The sequence below is a fragment of the Diorhabda sublineata genome, chromosome 8 (assembly GCF_026230105.1).
Source record: "Diorhabda sublineata isolate icDioSubl1.1 chromosome 8, icDioSubl1.1, whole genome shotgun sequence".
Taxonomy (NCBI): Eukaryota; Metazoa; Arthropoda; class Insecta; order Coleoptera; family Chrysomelidae; genus Diorhabda; species Diorhabda sublineata.
The window spans coordinates 22780356-22798501 of record NC_079481.1 but is presented as its reverse complement, the minus strand read 5'-3'; the positions used below and the strand labels follow the sequence as shown (position 1 = coordinate 22798501).

The following is an 18146-nucleotide window of genomic DNA, read 5'->3' as shown; positions in this document are numbered from 1 at the left end:
ATTCATGTAACCTATAAAATAATAACAAAACAGTATGGATTTGTAAGGCTTCAAAGCGTTTTACTCTTCAACATTTATTAAAGTGAACAAACGATTTTGAAATTTACATTTACGGAGGCTGACTGGAATCAAACAGACACAACGTGTTCGTTTGAATGTATGGGTTTTGGTCAGAGATTTTTTTTTTTGAAATAGTAAAATAATAATGTTTGAAAAAAAATATATTAAATATATATATTATATTTTGAATGCATAACACAATATGTTTTATAAGTGCTTATACAAATAAAATTTATAATAACTCACATTTATTTGATGAATTTTGATTTGTGGATAATAGAGAAACTTGTCAAACAATAAAATTTTTCACTACATATGTGGAGAGTTTGTGAAGGTTAATCTGGGGTATATTTCCAATTATGACTGTTTGTTTGTCTTTCGTAGAAAGCCTAACATCCCCTTTTCTTCTTTTCATCCACTAAAACATGGTTGACGCTAATTCGATTAGACTTGGGATGTCTTGTCAAACTTGTCAAACGGATATTTTTTCTCTATTATCGTCTTATGTTTTGCATTTATTACCGTACTTCCTATTATCTGCTCTAATGCTATTAATTATCATTTGATCTCTGAGTGTAAACCGGTGGAATATGATTTCAACTGAACAGAAAGATCTATAAAGGCTTTATGATATCTAATCTAAAACTATTGTCAGTTTTTCCATTTCATCTCAATGTCTTCTCACAAAAACCATTGATGAGTTTTCTTCTTTTGAAGTATTTATATCACCAGTTTTGTATTTGCCGCACTATACCTTCAAGTCATATATGTAACCGCATTGAAAACACAGTAATTTTATTTGTGCCGCTTATTTGGAATATATGGCTTAGACGGAAAGGAAGTTAGTGTCTTATCAGTACAAAATTCTTCTTCTGGTACATAGACGTATTGGAAAATGCATATCTGTCAAGGATGTCTTCATTTAAAGCCGAACATTTTCTGGAGGATTGAAGTTGTCACCGAAATGCCATGTTCTTACCAGTATTTCAAACCTATTTCTTGTTAAAATAGTGTTTATTTCATTTGTACATATGTTATTTGTTTACCACTAATCCTTGACTTAAGTTAACCGGATAATTCCCGTCCACAGTATTACGGACAAAAAAATTTTCATTTTATCATAAGGGGTATCATACCAATTTCTAATGCGAGCATGAGCATGAGTACTTCTTTTTCTTTGATGATGTTCACTATATCTTCAGTTACTGCCTGGTTTTGTAAATATTTGTTCCATTGTGTTCGTTATATGAGTTTTTGTTTTCCATATCAAAGTTCCACATCTAAGTTTCCTGATCTGCTTACGTTTTCCATGGATTTACCAATATGGGTATTTGAAACTAAAAAAATGACAGATAAATAATTATAATGTAATGAAAAAGTTAATAATAAGGACATACTAGAACTGGAACATTTGTTAGGTTTCTGGTCCAACATTCATCTTCTAATCTATTGGTAATAATTTCCAGAAGTAGAGGGCATATTATATGTCTGGTCAAGTTTTCTAACTTCTGTTGTATCGCCGATATAGTTATCAAAATCTAAAAAATAAATCTATTTTCTAACAAAGTAAAATTAGGAAACTTACTGGTAGAAACACTCAAATGGGTATTTTTCATATTGGTATTTATTTCCTTTTATGGTGTTTTTGTGGGTCTAGTAAGGCTCCTTTTCTTGACGAGGATATTCTCATCACTTGAACTCTCGTTCCTTGACTCATCTTTCTCATACTCTTGGTCCCCCCGGCCTTTGTCTAACATGGTACACATGGTAGCGCTAACGGGTTAAAAACCAAAATAAATTAAGAATTCTACTTAAGAAAACTCATATGTTTTGACAAATCTTGTAAACGACTACATTTTAAGCTTTAGGTCTTGCAAAGATCTGTTTAATGAAATTGATAGAATAAAACGGAAATTAAACAGAAAAAGTCACAACAGTGTCATTACTTTTCTGTATAGAGTTAGCTAATTACGATATTTATTAATAAATATTCTCTAAAAAATTTTTGTTCCAATTTCTTGATATTTAATTCTATTATGAATGAATAGTTTTAATTTTAAAGCCATTTTATGAACGTTTTTTTTTTCAAAAAAAAATATATTTTTGCTTTCGCTTTTCATCCAAATATAACCTGAATATCAAAAAACATATGAAATTTTCTTATACGGACAGTTATTGAAACAAGCAAAATTATAAGATTTCTTGTAATAGCTATGATACTATTTTCCTCATACAAACATCTCTTTATTTAGAAAATAGATTGAGAAATCATCAATACGACAAAATAGAACCGCATCAACAAATAATACAATTTTTAAAAATATATTTAGTTCTTGTAATAGAGTCAAATACAAGAAAAGAATGGTTCGCACATAAAAAATTTAGAAATCTGTTAATGATGAGAAGAACTTAACAATTTAAGTAAAATTCATAATAGTATTCTATAAATTTCAAAGTATTTAAATTGAAAATTACTTCTTTCTTGTATAATACTCCAAATTTAGTAGGTGATTAATAAAAAAAACCAAAATTGTCATTATAGGGTTATATTTTGATGATAATAGAAAGTAGATTGGAATTTTTATCTTTGAAATAAATCTAAAAACAAAATCATTTATTAAGGAGAAAAAAAAATGAGAGTAGCTATTTAACTCATCCTAATGACTTTTTATTAGATTTTCGCCAAATTTTTGTCGACCTATTAACTTCAAAACTTTCTTGCCTTTCATATCAGTATTTAATTTGATGAATGAATTGGTGAAATATTCAATACACAATCAAAGTTTTATTAATGGATGGCGATATAAGAAACAAATAAGACATAATTCACTAAACATGGTGTTATGAAATTAAAAGTTATATTAAGAAAAGAAAACTATGAGAAAAAACTAATTATACGAATAGCAATACATATTTTTGAATGTTAAATATTATTAATTTGATTAATTATGATCACATATATAAATTTTATCGCTTAACTATTCAACACAAAAGCGCGTGGAAGTCTTGTAGTTAGGTTTTGGCTTTAACGCCTTCGACAGCTCAAATTTGAATGAGAAATGCGGAAATTCACATTTTCGTTATTCTAGAATAGTATTTTCGATTAAATCAAATTTATACTCAAAAAGTTTTTTATAGCCTCTCCCGTACAAAGTTTCAATTGTAAAATAGATTCTATTGCTCAATGGTTCATAAAAGCGGCTTAAATTTTATGGTGAATAAATGTAATCTTATTAGGAACGTGAGTAAAAACGTTGAAAGAAAATTATGAATTTTTCCTGCTCACAAAACTAAAACGAAAGTTTTTTCTTCAAAATCACACTTTACGTACAACGCACTTAAAAAAATTGGCATTTTTGATACAAACGGTCTTTAAAAATGATTTAGATGATAAATATTTATGATAACAAAGTTTAAAAATTATATTATTTTATATATACAGTGAACTCGCTAAGAATAGAATAAAATTTAAAATATTGAAAGTATTACTATGTTTATAGAGTCTTGAGTTTTTAAAGATTTTTTCAGGCATTGTAACAGTTTTTTAACAACTTCACCTTCATCACATTGTACATGAACATGTACATTAACTTTATTCAATAGCGGATTTTTCAACTAAATATCATAAAGTGATATAACTGAATTTCTTTCAGATTTCTGTAACTATATGTTTACAGAATAATTTAAACTTATCATTATCAGATTCTTATACTTATATCATTGCTAAATACCAATTGAAAAAAGTATGTGTTATGTATACAGTGAACTCGCGAAGAGTAGTCTAAAATTTAAGACTTAATGGTATTATTATGTAAATTTACTCTTTAATATTTTTTCAGTCATTACAACAATTTTCATTTTATTGATTAGCGGATTTTTCAGGTAATTATTAAAAAGTTATTAAACAGTTATCCTTGAAATATGTGGATTGCCATCTCCTTATGTCATAAGATCAGAAATACTAGTGAATTCAATGTAAAATATAATCATATGAATATATTGTTGTCAAAGTAGATCTCAAAATACACAAAGTTATATTAATTTTTGGACGAAGATGATATAAACGATAATACTAGAACATGAAGAAAGCCCGACGGAAGTGAAATGTAATGACATAGTCAACAAAATATTAACAACAACAATAACTGGAAGGTTGAAAAAGGTAGTGGAATCAGAAACAGGGGAGTATCGGAAAGGTTTTAAACAAGGAAAATCGAGAGTAGATGCCATACATACTATAAAACAAGTGATCGAAAAAAACTATGAGCACAACATTAGTATGCAAATGATATTCATCGATGTCAAAGCATTCGACAATTTGAAAAGGAGGACAATGATAAATGACATGGAAAAATTGATAGTACCCCAAAAGCTATTCCGATTGATAAAACTGACTATCCTAAATTCTACGGCAAGGGTAATAACAACAACGGACCATCTGAGCAATTTGAAATGAATACTGGGGTAGGGTGATGAACTCTCAGCGGTGTTGTTTAGGGACTGTGTGATTAATAAATCAAAACATATGCTGATGATTTAACTGTAATAGCAAAGGACCAAAAAAGTTTTAAGAGTACAATAGAAAAAATTGTGAGAGAGGCAGGAAAATAAGGATTGGGAATGAATCAGAAAAAGACAAATTATATGGAAATGAAAAAATGAAGGGAGTTCACAAACAAGAAACTATAAAGATAAGTGACCTCATCTTCGGAGTAGTCGACACTTTTAAGCACCCAAGAAAAATGTAAGCAACAAAAATGGCACAAAAATAATAAGTACAAAATTATAATGCAGAGCAATAGAATAAGCCGAGCAATCAATCTACAAGACTGCGATAATATGAACTATATTTACAAAATTATATAGGCATGACTACACAATACTTGGAGAACAGAATAAATGGTCACAAATACACCAAAAATGCATCGACTGCTCTGCACAAACATGAAAAAAAAATGAACATCATGAATTTAATTAAATAAAAAAACAAAAATCTTAGCTCAACACACGTACCACCAAAAATTATTAATCAAAGAAATGATATACATAAAACAAGATAAGTGTATTGTGCATGTTAAACAAGATATAAAAAAAATCAGCAAAATTTACCATAAATTGATTAATTAGTTCAATCTACGTTGTATAATATCGTTCTATTGAAATTTCGAGGTAAATACATTTATTCTAATACTATGATTCTAATTACGTTCTTAAGATTTTTATCTATTCTACAAATATTTTAATCATTATAAATTAATTATTTTTTTTTTTTGAAAATGCTCCCAAGGAAGAGGCGAAACTTTAAGTTATACATTTCTAACATAAAAATGTGATATTTCATCGACGTTTGATTATTTCAATCAAACGCTATATATATATATATATATATATATATATATATATATATATATATATATATATGCATCTAAATGTTCTTTAGGTCTCTTCTGTTTTAAAATTAGTTTTTTCTGATAATTTTCAAAAGAAAGATAAATTTTGACGTTTCGACTTTTCTTTATCGAAATATGATATTGACACTGATAATTTGCTTATATATATATTGATCTATAGATCACCTTCATCATGAATATCAAAATAAGGATAAAATCAACTCAGAACTTTGTTTTAATAAGAAAAATTAATTTTTCTACATCCCGAATGTATAGTAGTAATGAATTAAATTATTTGTAGTTTTATTGCACTAATTGTGACGCTGTCTACATATGGCAAACATCTCAGTATTTAGAAAATAGACTAAGAGATCATCAATACGATAAAAAAAAATAGAAATGCTTCAACGATCCATAAAATATTAAAAAAAAACATAAATTCAAATATAAAGATTAAAAAATTCTTAAAACGGAATATAATACAAGAAAAAGGGAAATTGTAGAAATGGTTTACATTCATAGAATTAAAAAGCTATAAATGATTAAAAAGATCTAAATAAAGTAAAATTTATCTAAATTGAGTAAACTTTATAGTTCTATTTTGTAAATTCTAATAAAACTACAAATAATTTAATTGATTACTGCTATATATTTGATATGTGGGGACCAAGGAAAAATTAATTTTTCTTATTAGAACAAAGTTGATTTTATTCTTATTTTCATATTCATGATGAAGGTGATCTATGAATCAATATAAATAAGCAATATTATATTTGATTAAGACTTAAAGAAAAGTCGAAACGTCAAAATTTATATTTCTTTTAAAAATTATCAATAAAAACTAATTTTAAAACATATATATATATATATATATATATATATATATATATATATATATATATATATTGTATTTATTATATATAATCGAATAATCATAATAATTATTCACTTGAAAGCTCAAGTTTTTGAACGTGCGACTGTTGATATAAAATTAAATTCGTTCATAACTAGTATAATTAAAAATGTAATTTTTAGTTTAAATAAAAATACTTTCTATTGTTATGAATCAAAAATGTATTTATTAGCTTCGCGTTAAAAATATTAGCGCGCGTAACCAATACAAACACCCTGTATTATGAGAATCTGGCATCGCCACTACATTATCGAACTGGTAGGCCGCCAATAAAAAGATCCTCACGCACTGAGGCACACATATATAGGGCCGTCTTACGCTTTCAAACTGTAGTGCATGTTAAACACACATCTTACAAAGCCTAGAGAAGGTGCGCGGGCCAGTTATACATTCAACTACCGGCGAAATACAAATTTCGAAAACCCCATGACTGAAGAAAACCTACAGTGACAAATTTAACGAGATTGTGATGCCTTTGTGATCTAAAAGAAATCGAAGAGTCGAATGTGATCTATCAAAAGTAAATAAAATTTTCAGTATTGTTTTGCGAAACGATGTTAAGTGATAGAAAAGTGAAAATGAAAAATGTGATAACGCGTTTTGGTTTTTGAACATTATTTTTTTTTTTTCGTATTGTGATCAAATTTTTGAATCCGGACTTTTGTGATAAATTTCGACTTATTTGTGATATTACCAGACTGACTATAATTTAAAGGAAAAAATGATAAGAAACACATTCAAATTCAACTCAAACATACTAGTAAATATAAAAAAAATGTTCAACACAAGAACTTTTTTGACGTATTTCATTCTAGTGTTACTTATACCATTTACGGTAACAGACAAACATAATAGGTCGAACAATGTACAAAAACGGCCTGATGAGGCCAGACATACCGGAGGCTGTCATAGTTGTCGAATGAGAGAAGAAATTAAACAAAGAAACTTAATGATAATTAAAGACGAAATTCTAAGGCGGATGGGCTTTGAAGAAGCTCCAAATATAACAGGGAAGTCCCTTCCTTCAGTCCCTTCTGAATTCTTGATGAAGTTTGAAGAAGAAAACGGAGGTATGCAAAGCGATCAGCCTCAATTTCAAAGCGGTTACACTGTTACCGAGGAGGAGGATGACTACCATGTGAAAACAGAGAAAATTTTAGGTTTCGCGCAACCATGTAAGTTTTTCAAATATACTTATCCTACATTGCCATTATAAAAAAAATAAATTTCATACCTAAATTCGTGATGTGTTTCAAGTTATTTAAATATAGCACGAATTTCATCTCATTTGAGGTAAAGAAAGCTTTATTTATCCATATTAAGTTAGCTGAACGGTATGATTCTCGTGGATAGCAATATAGTTATTCACCTAACAAACAATTATGTTATCTTTAAAATGCTCCATATGAAAATCAAATAACTAACATCGCATATTTTACAATCTTTCTTGTGAATAGATTTTCTACAAACACATCCAGAAATTATTATATTCAGTACAATATATATGATAAAATAAAACATATAGGCCACAACATCCACGTATAATGATGAAAATAAGCACAAAACTAATGTTACTTTAGCTAAGAATAGCCTCTGAAAACTTTATGTACATTCCTTGAGTATTGATAACCTACTTAACCTGACCCTTCACGTTATATGATTATGAGAATTGTTCTTTAAAAATATCAAATTTTTATATAGTATTTCATTATTTTGTTATTATCTTTAGATCGAAAATTCAAGATCCAATATTTAGTGACTATAGTTCAATTGTACAGGAATATTTATTCTATAAGCTAATATTCAACAAGATTGATATTAATAATTAATATATTAATAATTCATTTTTTTTTCTCTTTGTAGAAAAAAAAATCGTAACATTTTCGCGTAATCATAAAATTATAACTTTGATATATATAATTCTCTTGTTTCAATTGATTTAATCATCAGTTTAAAATTTTTTACTACAATAATTGATTGTGATGATTCACAACGTAATCACAAAATGACTTAATTCAATAGATGAGTTTACGGCTCCTATTTAAATGGATGGATTATTTTTTAATTCATACTGTTCATGTTGAAAATACAATTCATGCTATACTGAGAACCTGGTTTAACTGACTTAAAATTGCAACAATATTTTTGTTAGTTTAAGAATCATGGGATTTTGCCTTGAACTTTATTTGTGTTTATAACTTAAAAGCAATGAACTAGATTTTTCAAATCGTATAAAATTGTTACTATGTACTTTAATTTTATTCTAATGTACTCATTAAGTGGGACTAACTTTGCTTATATTAGTATGAAAACATAAATATGATGAATATTTAAAAAATATAAATCACAAATATATGAAGTTTCGCTGTAATTAAATAATAAACTGAAACATTGTTTATTAAAACGGGAAAATAAACGCTTGTGCATTGATAACAATAAGGAAAATAAACTTTTTTTCCATTTTACCACGGCACCGTCTACAACAATTATTTACAATGTGTGGGTACCACACATATACAAGATAATCCAAACTTGTTCAAAGCTAGTGATGTTATAAGGTTATCCATTGTTTACTTTGAGGTAACTACCATAGAGGTGACAGCAACTGTTCCTGAAATTTCTTACTCTAAAATTTTATTTGATATCGAAATTTCATTATATGAACAATCCTAAACAAATATTTTGGACATAATCAAAGATTGCCACTTCATTTTGCTTCAGTACACCTAAAGGGTATTTCTAAATTCATACGACAAGAATTTTTTTCCAAGAACAGATCAAATGATTTCGATTTATTGAAAAATAAAATAGTTTTGAAATAGCAAATTACGTAAATAAATTTTTCCAAAACGCAAAATGAGTAGGTTACATCACTTAATATTGTTACAAGTATTTTATGGAAAATGGCAAAATATATTCCGGAAAATATTCCATTAGTATACTTTAACTTGAATAGAAAGAACTGTATGCAACTTTTATACAATAACTATAATGTACTCGTATGAAATAAGACACGAAGAGAATACATTATGAACTTCAATATTTGAAAAACTAAATTAACATTTTGGATGATACTTTAACAACATACTGAATATATTTCGGAATCTACGGGATGAGTTATATCAAAAAATACAAAAAGGTTACATACCATATAATTAATCTTCTTCGAAGTACTGCCTGTTGCTTGCAATGTACTTAAACCAACGTTGAACAAATGTCAAGAAAAAGCAATCAGAATATCTTCTTTCTAGTATGTTGGCCTGTTCAATGTTAGAATTGTATTTCTCTCTCAAACACATTTTAATTTTGGGAAAGGATAGTGGTTCTATATAAAAAAAAATATAAAAAACATTAATATGACCAGTGATTGCGCACGTCACGGAAACAACTGTCATAAATAAAAGGAAGAAGAACATCTGAAAATAATCTAGAGAAAAATACTGAGAACCATACACCACATACACCTACAGGAGATTGGGAGAGAAGACTGAAGAAAAATAAAAAAATAGAAGAAGAACTGGAAAGAGAAAATAGATAAGGTATGTGAAAGCACAGAGATTAAATTGGGCAGGACACATGAGAAGAAAACCTACAGAAACGGTTAGGAGGATAACACGATGGATGCTTCTATGGCCAAGAGGCAGACCAAGGAAATACCTGGAGAAACTAAACGGAAGAAGATATCAGAATCCTAGAATTAGTAGACTGGAAAACCAAATGCAAAAACAGATAAGAATGGAGACAGCCTAGAAACTAAGCTAGCACCAACAAAAAACTATAAAAAAAGAATAAGGGTAGTTGAAGATAAGTTGAAGGGGCGATAATTACAATAGAATTGAAAAAAACAGGATTCCGCAGTCTTTAGCAGCGACCTGCTGTAAGAATAGCTAAATTAGACTAAGATATTCAAAAAATTTATAGTTGTTATTCGATAGATACTTCGAATATGAATTCAATTCTTTCTTCCCATCAATAACTTTTGTTATATAGAAAACATAGAATTATCCGCTTTCAAATTTTATAAGACGCATTACATCCAATAAATAAAGCATGTGTAGATTATTACTTCATTCCTTTAATTCAACTTCGTAGGCGTTCTTTCAATATTTCTTCTTTACAATATAATTTATTATATAATTTTCCACTAGATATTAAAAAACTTATCAACATATTAATTTATTAAATTTGAAAAGTAAGACTCTTCGTAACTACAATCGTCAATAAGTCATTGTTACTGGCAGTATGGAAATATCAAAAATAAAAAATATTTATCACCAATTCAAAGACATTATGTATCATGTGCGTTAACAGTTATTTGTAACGCAAAACATAAAATACAAACAACCAGTGACAAACCAATAAATGCAAAATCTTTTTGCATAGTCGAAGTTCAGAAACAAATTCAAAAACTTAAAAATAATAAAATAATAAAACTCACCACATCTCCTTATTCAGCACCTGTGTGGATAATAAAAAAGCAGATGCATCAGATCAAAAAAAAATCAGATAAGTTTTAGATTGCCGGAAAATTGAACGACCACTCCGTAGATAATCTAGGAAGATACACTTATTTCGAAACATTGGATTTAGAACAAGGATTCACAAAATTAGATTTAGCACAAAGAGGACTCAACCAATTATACAGTTTCTTTCTTTCGAAATATGTTTTCAATCTTTTCAATCACCACCGCACCCAGAGTATAAACTATTGATGGTTTTAATTCTCATTTGCGGCCTAACCACTTCTATAGGATTTAACACACAATAACAAGGAGACAAACATTCAAGATTCTTGCCAATATTATAACCAATATAATCGTTTCTCAAATTATAACTTTTTTTTGAAAATTTTTGTAAGAATATTTATTTCCTTAACTTTCATCAATGTTTATATCTTATTTTCTTTGGAACCGGTATTGGGAATTTTGTATTCGGAAATTAAAGGTGCGTTATATATAACAATGACTGAATTTGGTAGAATATTTGGCTAATCCCGTGGAGCATTTTTCAAATAATGCCGTGTTCATGTCTCCGTTCTCATGCGCACAAGGATTGGAAATGTTTTAGCAGATAAAGGCAATGCTTTTGATACGAAATCATCTTTACTGCCGGCTTGAATAATTCATCATATGGCACTGAATTGGCTTTATGAAAGTCATAAACCCTTTATCGAATATCTTCGATTCTATCATTAAATTTTATTAGTTTTTAATTAACTTTTTTATTTTACTGTATAATCTGTAATATCTTCCACTTGTATAACGCAATTCATGATCCATGTTTTCAACTTTGGTACTAAAATATATACAAAATAACCGTTTAATATTGGACACTTCTTAATTTGGATAACATTCAAAATTCGTCCACGCAATATCTTTATTAAACTGAGAAATTACTCACTTTAAACAATTTTAAGTGATATAATATACATTTTTTGAGGATTTACTTTGGTTTCTGCGGTAATCTTGACTCGACTGCGACTTATTCTGTGTAAAAGATATAAAAATAACCATTCTTTTATCAAAATAAACAGAAGGTCATAAAATACGAATAAAAACTTCTTAATTTATCGAAAATGTGTTTATTGGTAATAGTCGAAAATCGTTTAGTTTACGTTTTTTTGAAATATTAGATAGATACACTATGAAAAACAATAAAATATTGTTAGATTTTCACTTTCAACTATTATACCCGTCAATTACAATTTTTTTTATATTTTGTACATGTCTGAAATATACATGGAAATTCGTAAACATCTGATGAAGAAATAGAGTGAAATAGGATTAGAAACTCAAATGAGAAAGTAACTAATAGATCATAAAAATACCTTCAATATGTGAAGAACAAATTTGACTGCTCAACTTTCCTGAGATCAGTTTTCTCCTATACTAACAATTAATAATACACTAGATTGTATTGCATGATTCGTTACGTAAAAAAGTTTTCACGCCAATAACTGAACGGATATACATATATTTTTATAATAGTGGGAGAGAACGATTTTTGATAATAATTTTTATCGAATCAACAATGACTATATATCCTAATAAAAGTTAGTTTGGTAGTTCCAATCATTAGCAGAAGATATTTTGAGTGGTTTGTTCATATTTTAAATCATTATTTCCTCTAAACTTTTTCACTTACTTAATCTTTATACTCTGTACCTTTACAGATATTGGTATTAGAAAATTCCTCTAAGTCTTGTATCCCTGATTCATGTCTTTATTTCAATTTCATTGGGTAACTCTCTTTTTCCCCTAGATATTCATCAAATTTATAATCTTTTGTTATAATTGAGCTCACTAGTAACTTTTGCACTTTTTTCATATTTTCTATGAATATTTTATGCATTTTTCGTTTCTTCACTTTTAGCATAACCTTTGCTTTATTGTTTGTTTATCCTTTTATTAATATTTTGTGACGCTTTTGTGTATATTTCCAGCAGTTTTTTATCACCACCATTGAAACACCTAAAAAAATTTGTCCAGTATCCTATTTTATATTGCTTACCTTTTATATTTCTTCTTCAATTGATTTGTTTTGCTCCTAATGTGGTAACAATTTGCTCTGGTTCCTCAAATCTTACACGATTATTTGTATGTTTATAAGATGGCAATATCTTAGAGCTCTGCATATTTTCTCTTTTTTGCTAGTCAAAGGCTTTCATCAGGTCTATAAACAGCTGTGACGTACGTATTGACATTGCATTAGTACTTTTATTGTGCCATTCTCAATTATTTTCTCCTATAGAGTGAAATTAATTCATATAAATTATCCCCATTCCGTAAGTATTATGTTTTCGTGTTTTTCTAAAGCTTTATTGACTTTCTCTTTGATCATTTTGTCCACTTTAAGTATTTCCATCTTCATCTATCCTTTCAAAGCGTTTTCGTAGTAGTCCCTTTATATTCACAAATCATTTCGATTTATTGAAAAATGAAATAGTTTTGAAATCGCAAATAACATAAATTATTTTCAGAGTAAGTTACATAACTTAATGAACACACTCTGTGAACATTGTTACAAATTTATTCTGGAAAAGAACTATATACAACTTTTATACAATAGCCATAGTGCATTCGTATTATTTCTTCGTCTAACCCTTCAAAAAAAATTCGTAATAGTCCTTTCTTCTTCATAGGATTTTATCTTCGTTATTTATAAACGTTTCATTCATATTTTTTATGTTCAATGTCATTTTTCTCTTACCTCGTCTCATATGTTTTAGCGAAAAATAATTTATATTTTTTTCATCCAAAGCACTTTTCATTCTCTTCGTCTACCACTTAGTCTTCCTGCTTTTGAAGCATCTTAATGTTTTTTATTAATTTCTTTGTGTCTAAATTTGTAACATTTCATTTTGTAGTTTCTTACTCTCCTCTTGTATCTTTTCATTTGTTTCATTTTCATTTTTATTTTCTTAGAAACTCTTAACTAATAATCTAAATTGAGAAGAAAAACAGTATTTATTCAAGGATAATCGTGCCACAGATATTGGATCTTACTCTTTTATCTATTATATCTATACTATCACCTTTGTTGATACTTATTTGATTTTTTAGCTCCCAATTTCGATTTCATCAAGTTAGTTTTGAGAGTAGAACAGATTTACATATTTAATGTAGCAATTGTCAGGTAAATTGAAATACTATTCTGTTTATTTGTACAATTTAGAATGTATCTCAGATATAAAATTGATTAGATATTCCAACAAGGTTTGAGAAATTAATATCTTAAAACTTGAATTTAATTTAATTTTGACAACTAACATCTTGCAATACTCTTAATATATTACATTAACGCTAATATTCTGAATATCATCATATAGTTATGGTACAGTTTGAAGAAATTCGAATTTCCTATCGAACTAAGATTATAAATAAGGAATAAAATACAAAATATATACACTGTATCATTAATGGTAGTGGTAGCAACGAAACTACCGCTAGGAGGTGTTTTTATTATCATTTTAACTACTGATAATTATAGAATATTTCACCATTTGAGCTCCGATCAATCATGTGAACTACACTATCACTCAAAAATTATGACCCCTGATAAGGTATTTGAAGCCAATAAAGCCTTTTGAAATGAGTTTTGACTTTGTTAGTCGGCCTTTACCCAGTAATTAAAACAATGTATATTCATTGACGTTTTTTAAGGCTTTATGTTGTCGAAAATTAGGAAATTATATGTATGGTTTGCACATACCTTTCTTATGAGAAACCGATTCTTAATCATTCCCTATAACGCCTTAAAAATCTTACTCCAGCGATGTTCCCGTATTTTAACTATGAAGAAGAAGACAAACAAACAGATTAAAAAGAAAAAGTGGGTTAAGGCATATCTGCGGAAGGCAGAGGCAGAGGCAAAAGATTCAAGACAATTATATAAAAAACCAAAAGCAGATCCAGAGAAAACTAGACACAACCTTGTAAAGAATATTTAATATATGTAACAAACTTTACCTCACAATAATTCCTGTAGAAAAATTTTTTGCAATTAATATATAGGAAGTTTTAGACACAAACATATTTAAAAAATTGATTTCGTGCTCTACTGACTGATATTAATTTTTATAATAGTTATTGCATTAGACTCAAAACTACAAATTACAAAAAAAAATTGAAAGCCTGCAAATTTTGAATGTAATCTATATTAAGCACACAGCACGCGTCAAGACGACATACGACATCTTCGACATTTTTCGTATAATTGTAATCTTGTTTATTGAAGTCAGCTTGTAGCGAAAACACATACAGATAATTATCAATTAATTACCAAAGGCAGGTAAGGCGGCGGCGTACCATCTTGCAGAGAAATTCTTTTCATACCATTGGAACATGAACCAAAACCAGATATCACAAAAAATTAGAGTAGTCGCGTAACATTTGTATCATCACATGTAGATTAACATTGGGTGAACGTGTCCGCATATAATGGGTGGAATAACATCTCGTTAGCTAAGTTAACTCGTATACTAAGATCTGTTGGCTTTAGATTACGTAACAATTAGAAACGATAAGGATGTAATTGAAAGCATCTTCGTAAAATTATCCAACTATTTGTTACAAACGCTAATTCAAGACTAGCTTTCTAAATAGATTTCTTGGGCTTCACGCGAACAACCCTCGCACTCGTTCAACGTTATTACTAGTATATTCATAATGATGATATCATCTACGATTGTTATTTATGTATCACAATCCCACAATATGGAAAGCGCGTTGTAGAGAAACTATAAATTTCGTCTATATACACTGTGTTCCACAGAAAGCTCCATATTTATGTGTGTAAGTATGTATAAATCAGGTATGGAATTTCCTTTTCTAATAATCCCATCCATTTCAAATAGTAAAAATAATTCATAATATAATAGCTGCCAAAGATCTTTTTATTTTATACGCTACCAGGTGTATTGTTATAGACTTTCTTAGTCTCTCATACTGAAATATTTTGGAATAAATTCCATCCTTTATGAAGTAGAATATACACTTTGCATCAACTGTTAAATATAGTCTCCTCAAATATTCATTGAAGCGTCAAAAACCGAACAAAACTTTTATCAATGTTCTCTTCTGCTTATATTCGCTACTAGAGCTTTGTAGCAGATGGCGACAGATACTCATTTATACTAATAACAATAACAATACTGTTTTGTTTGATATATCATTTAAAATTCTTGAGTTAATGTAAGAAATATAATAAAGTGGTAAAGTTATTATGAAACAGTGTGAATATTTGTCAATATACACATAACCCCTATAGTTACAATTTATAATTTTAAACTATTGTATGGGTATTTTATTGTTTAACCTAAGCTATAAGTGTGTTTCTAATTTTATTATAGTTATATCATTAATTGTTCTCTTCTTATTTTAATCGCAGATGACTCTTTATTGAAATATGTCGATTTATCTAACATTTTGTTTTTTAAGAGTGAATCAACTACAGAAACTATTTTAAATTTATTCATCTTGTACCTTCATAATTATGGTAGAGAAAATGCTGACTGTTATGAAGCTACTGGTTGATTACCATATCGTAATTATTGGAACAAAAAATGTTCAACCCTTTCGGGTTCAACAACCAAAAGCGTCAGTTACCTGAACAAAAGACCATCCCAGCTGGGTACCTGACATTTTTTATCTTTTATTCGTCCTTTGTAGATAGTTTAAAAACATCAGGCATGGATAGTTTCTACGTAATTGATTTACAAATAACTTTTAACACCATTAGAAAAGGTGCAAGCCACAGGATATACAGAATTCTGGTGATGTATTAACTTTTTATTTTTATTGCACGTAGTTATTACCTGAAAAATTTTGCAGCTTTAATCTACCTATAATATTATTTATATTTAAAATACTTACAATCCCAACTGAATTAAATAGAATGATATTTTTTTTCAACTACATTCCGCATCTGCCCATTCATATGGAAGATTATATTGGTTAGTTACTCTTATACCCGTAACTAACCCTGCGCAATTGATTAGCTCTCTAATATACCCCCAGAACTCATATTATTTCTAATTGTGATCTGTGAAAGTCTTCATGTTGGCGATTTGTTGACAACGTTAATTCAGTGTTCTGTTCAAATAACTCTAATAATCAATAACTTTTAATAAGATCCGAAATATTCAGGGATATTCTAAAGTTAACTTCATTTAGATTTAATTTGGATTTTAACTTCATTTGGAGATATTTGGCATACATAGTTTCAACCTCATTTACGTGGAAACTATATTTCCATATGAAAACGATTCTGAATTTTTTATTGGAATTTCCTCGAACAGAGTTGAACAATAGCGAAGCAGAATGTTGAACTTAGATAGGTTAACTTGATTCTCTGAAGACGATAACTTTGTTATCGAAACACGCGTTAGATAGTAGGTGAATATTGGTGTAGTTGTAGTGTACACAGTGTCAATACCACTAAAGGTTCCAGAAAATTAAACTCAGATAATCGTATCGAAATATTTAGATGAAAATATTAGTGTTCTAGATACCTAGTAACCTACAAATATCAACTAGGTATAATAAGTTACTTTAGGTAACTCTCCGGTCAACTAATTTTGGAAATTTATATATAATTAATCTTTGTACAAAAATGAATTAGTGGATCTTACAGTGATGGCTTCCAAATTGATTTAAAATTTAAAGTTAAATAATTCTCAAAAATATATTGTATTTAATGAATACGTAGATATTTATATTTATATTTCCGATAAAAAGTATTTTTGATTAGTATTATGAAATCGACGAAATAATGAATATCATTGATATGTAAAAATTCATAATTTCCTTGCATAGTGATTGAATATTCTATACAATCTCTCAAATAGTAACTAATATATAGGGTTTCAGAGTGAATGATTTAAAGAAATAATTAATATATACCTAGATATAAATCAATATATAACGATTAATCCATTTTTAAACTATATATTATGTTTGTCATCAAACTAAATTGAACTACTTTTTTGATTTAAATAATTTGCAATATAAACTGCTCAACAAAAGTTAAGCAAATTCATAAGCTCTGATAACCTTCTAAATAATTTTCCATTTTAGCAATTTAATATTGTTAGCATTTTATAAAACTAATCGTGTGTCACAATAGAATTGCAATTTCATAAAAACAGTTTACTGTTTTGTACAATTGTAATTTTATATGAAATTTAAGTTATTGTTTTTCTGTAACATCCATTATTGCTGAAAGAACATATACTTACTAATAAGCTTTTTGAAGTAGCTTTGGTCAATATGTCTCTAATATTA

At 28.2% G+C, this 18146-nt stretch overlaps 1 protein-coding gene and 1 long non-coding RNA gene across 3 annotated transcripts in view; one reads left to right on the top strand and one right to left on the bottom strand.

Annotated features, from left to right (window-relative positions):
- Positions 1-479: 479 nt before the first annotated feature.
- On the bottom strand, positions 480-7800 carry LOC130447229 (uncharacterized). The gene is made up of 4 exons (XR_008910224.1): positions 7789-7800; positions 7598-7732; positions 1458-1833; positions 480-1397 (listed from the first exon to the last, which is right to left on the bottom strand). It is a non-coding gene; the product is annotated as an uncharacterized LOC130447229 (long non-coding RNA).
- Positions 6663-18146, top strand: part of LOC130447228 (growth/differentiation factor 11) — a 76715-nt gene continuing 65231 nt past the window's right edge. The window contains exons 1-2 of one of the 2 annotated variants that reach the window (XM_056783934.1): positions 6710-7123; positions 7179-7538. In XM_056783934.1, coding sequence (XP_056639912.1) covers position 7123; positions 7179-7538 — 361 coding nt within the window. In that variant the 5' untranslated portion in view covers positions 6710-7122. Of the gene's footprint in view, positions 7539-18146 lie in introns of both variants that reach the window. The other variant, XM_056783933.1, reaches the window with a different exon arrangement.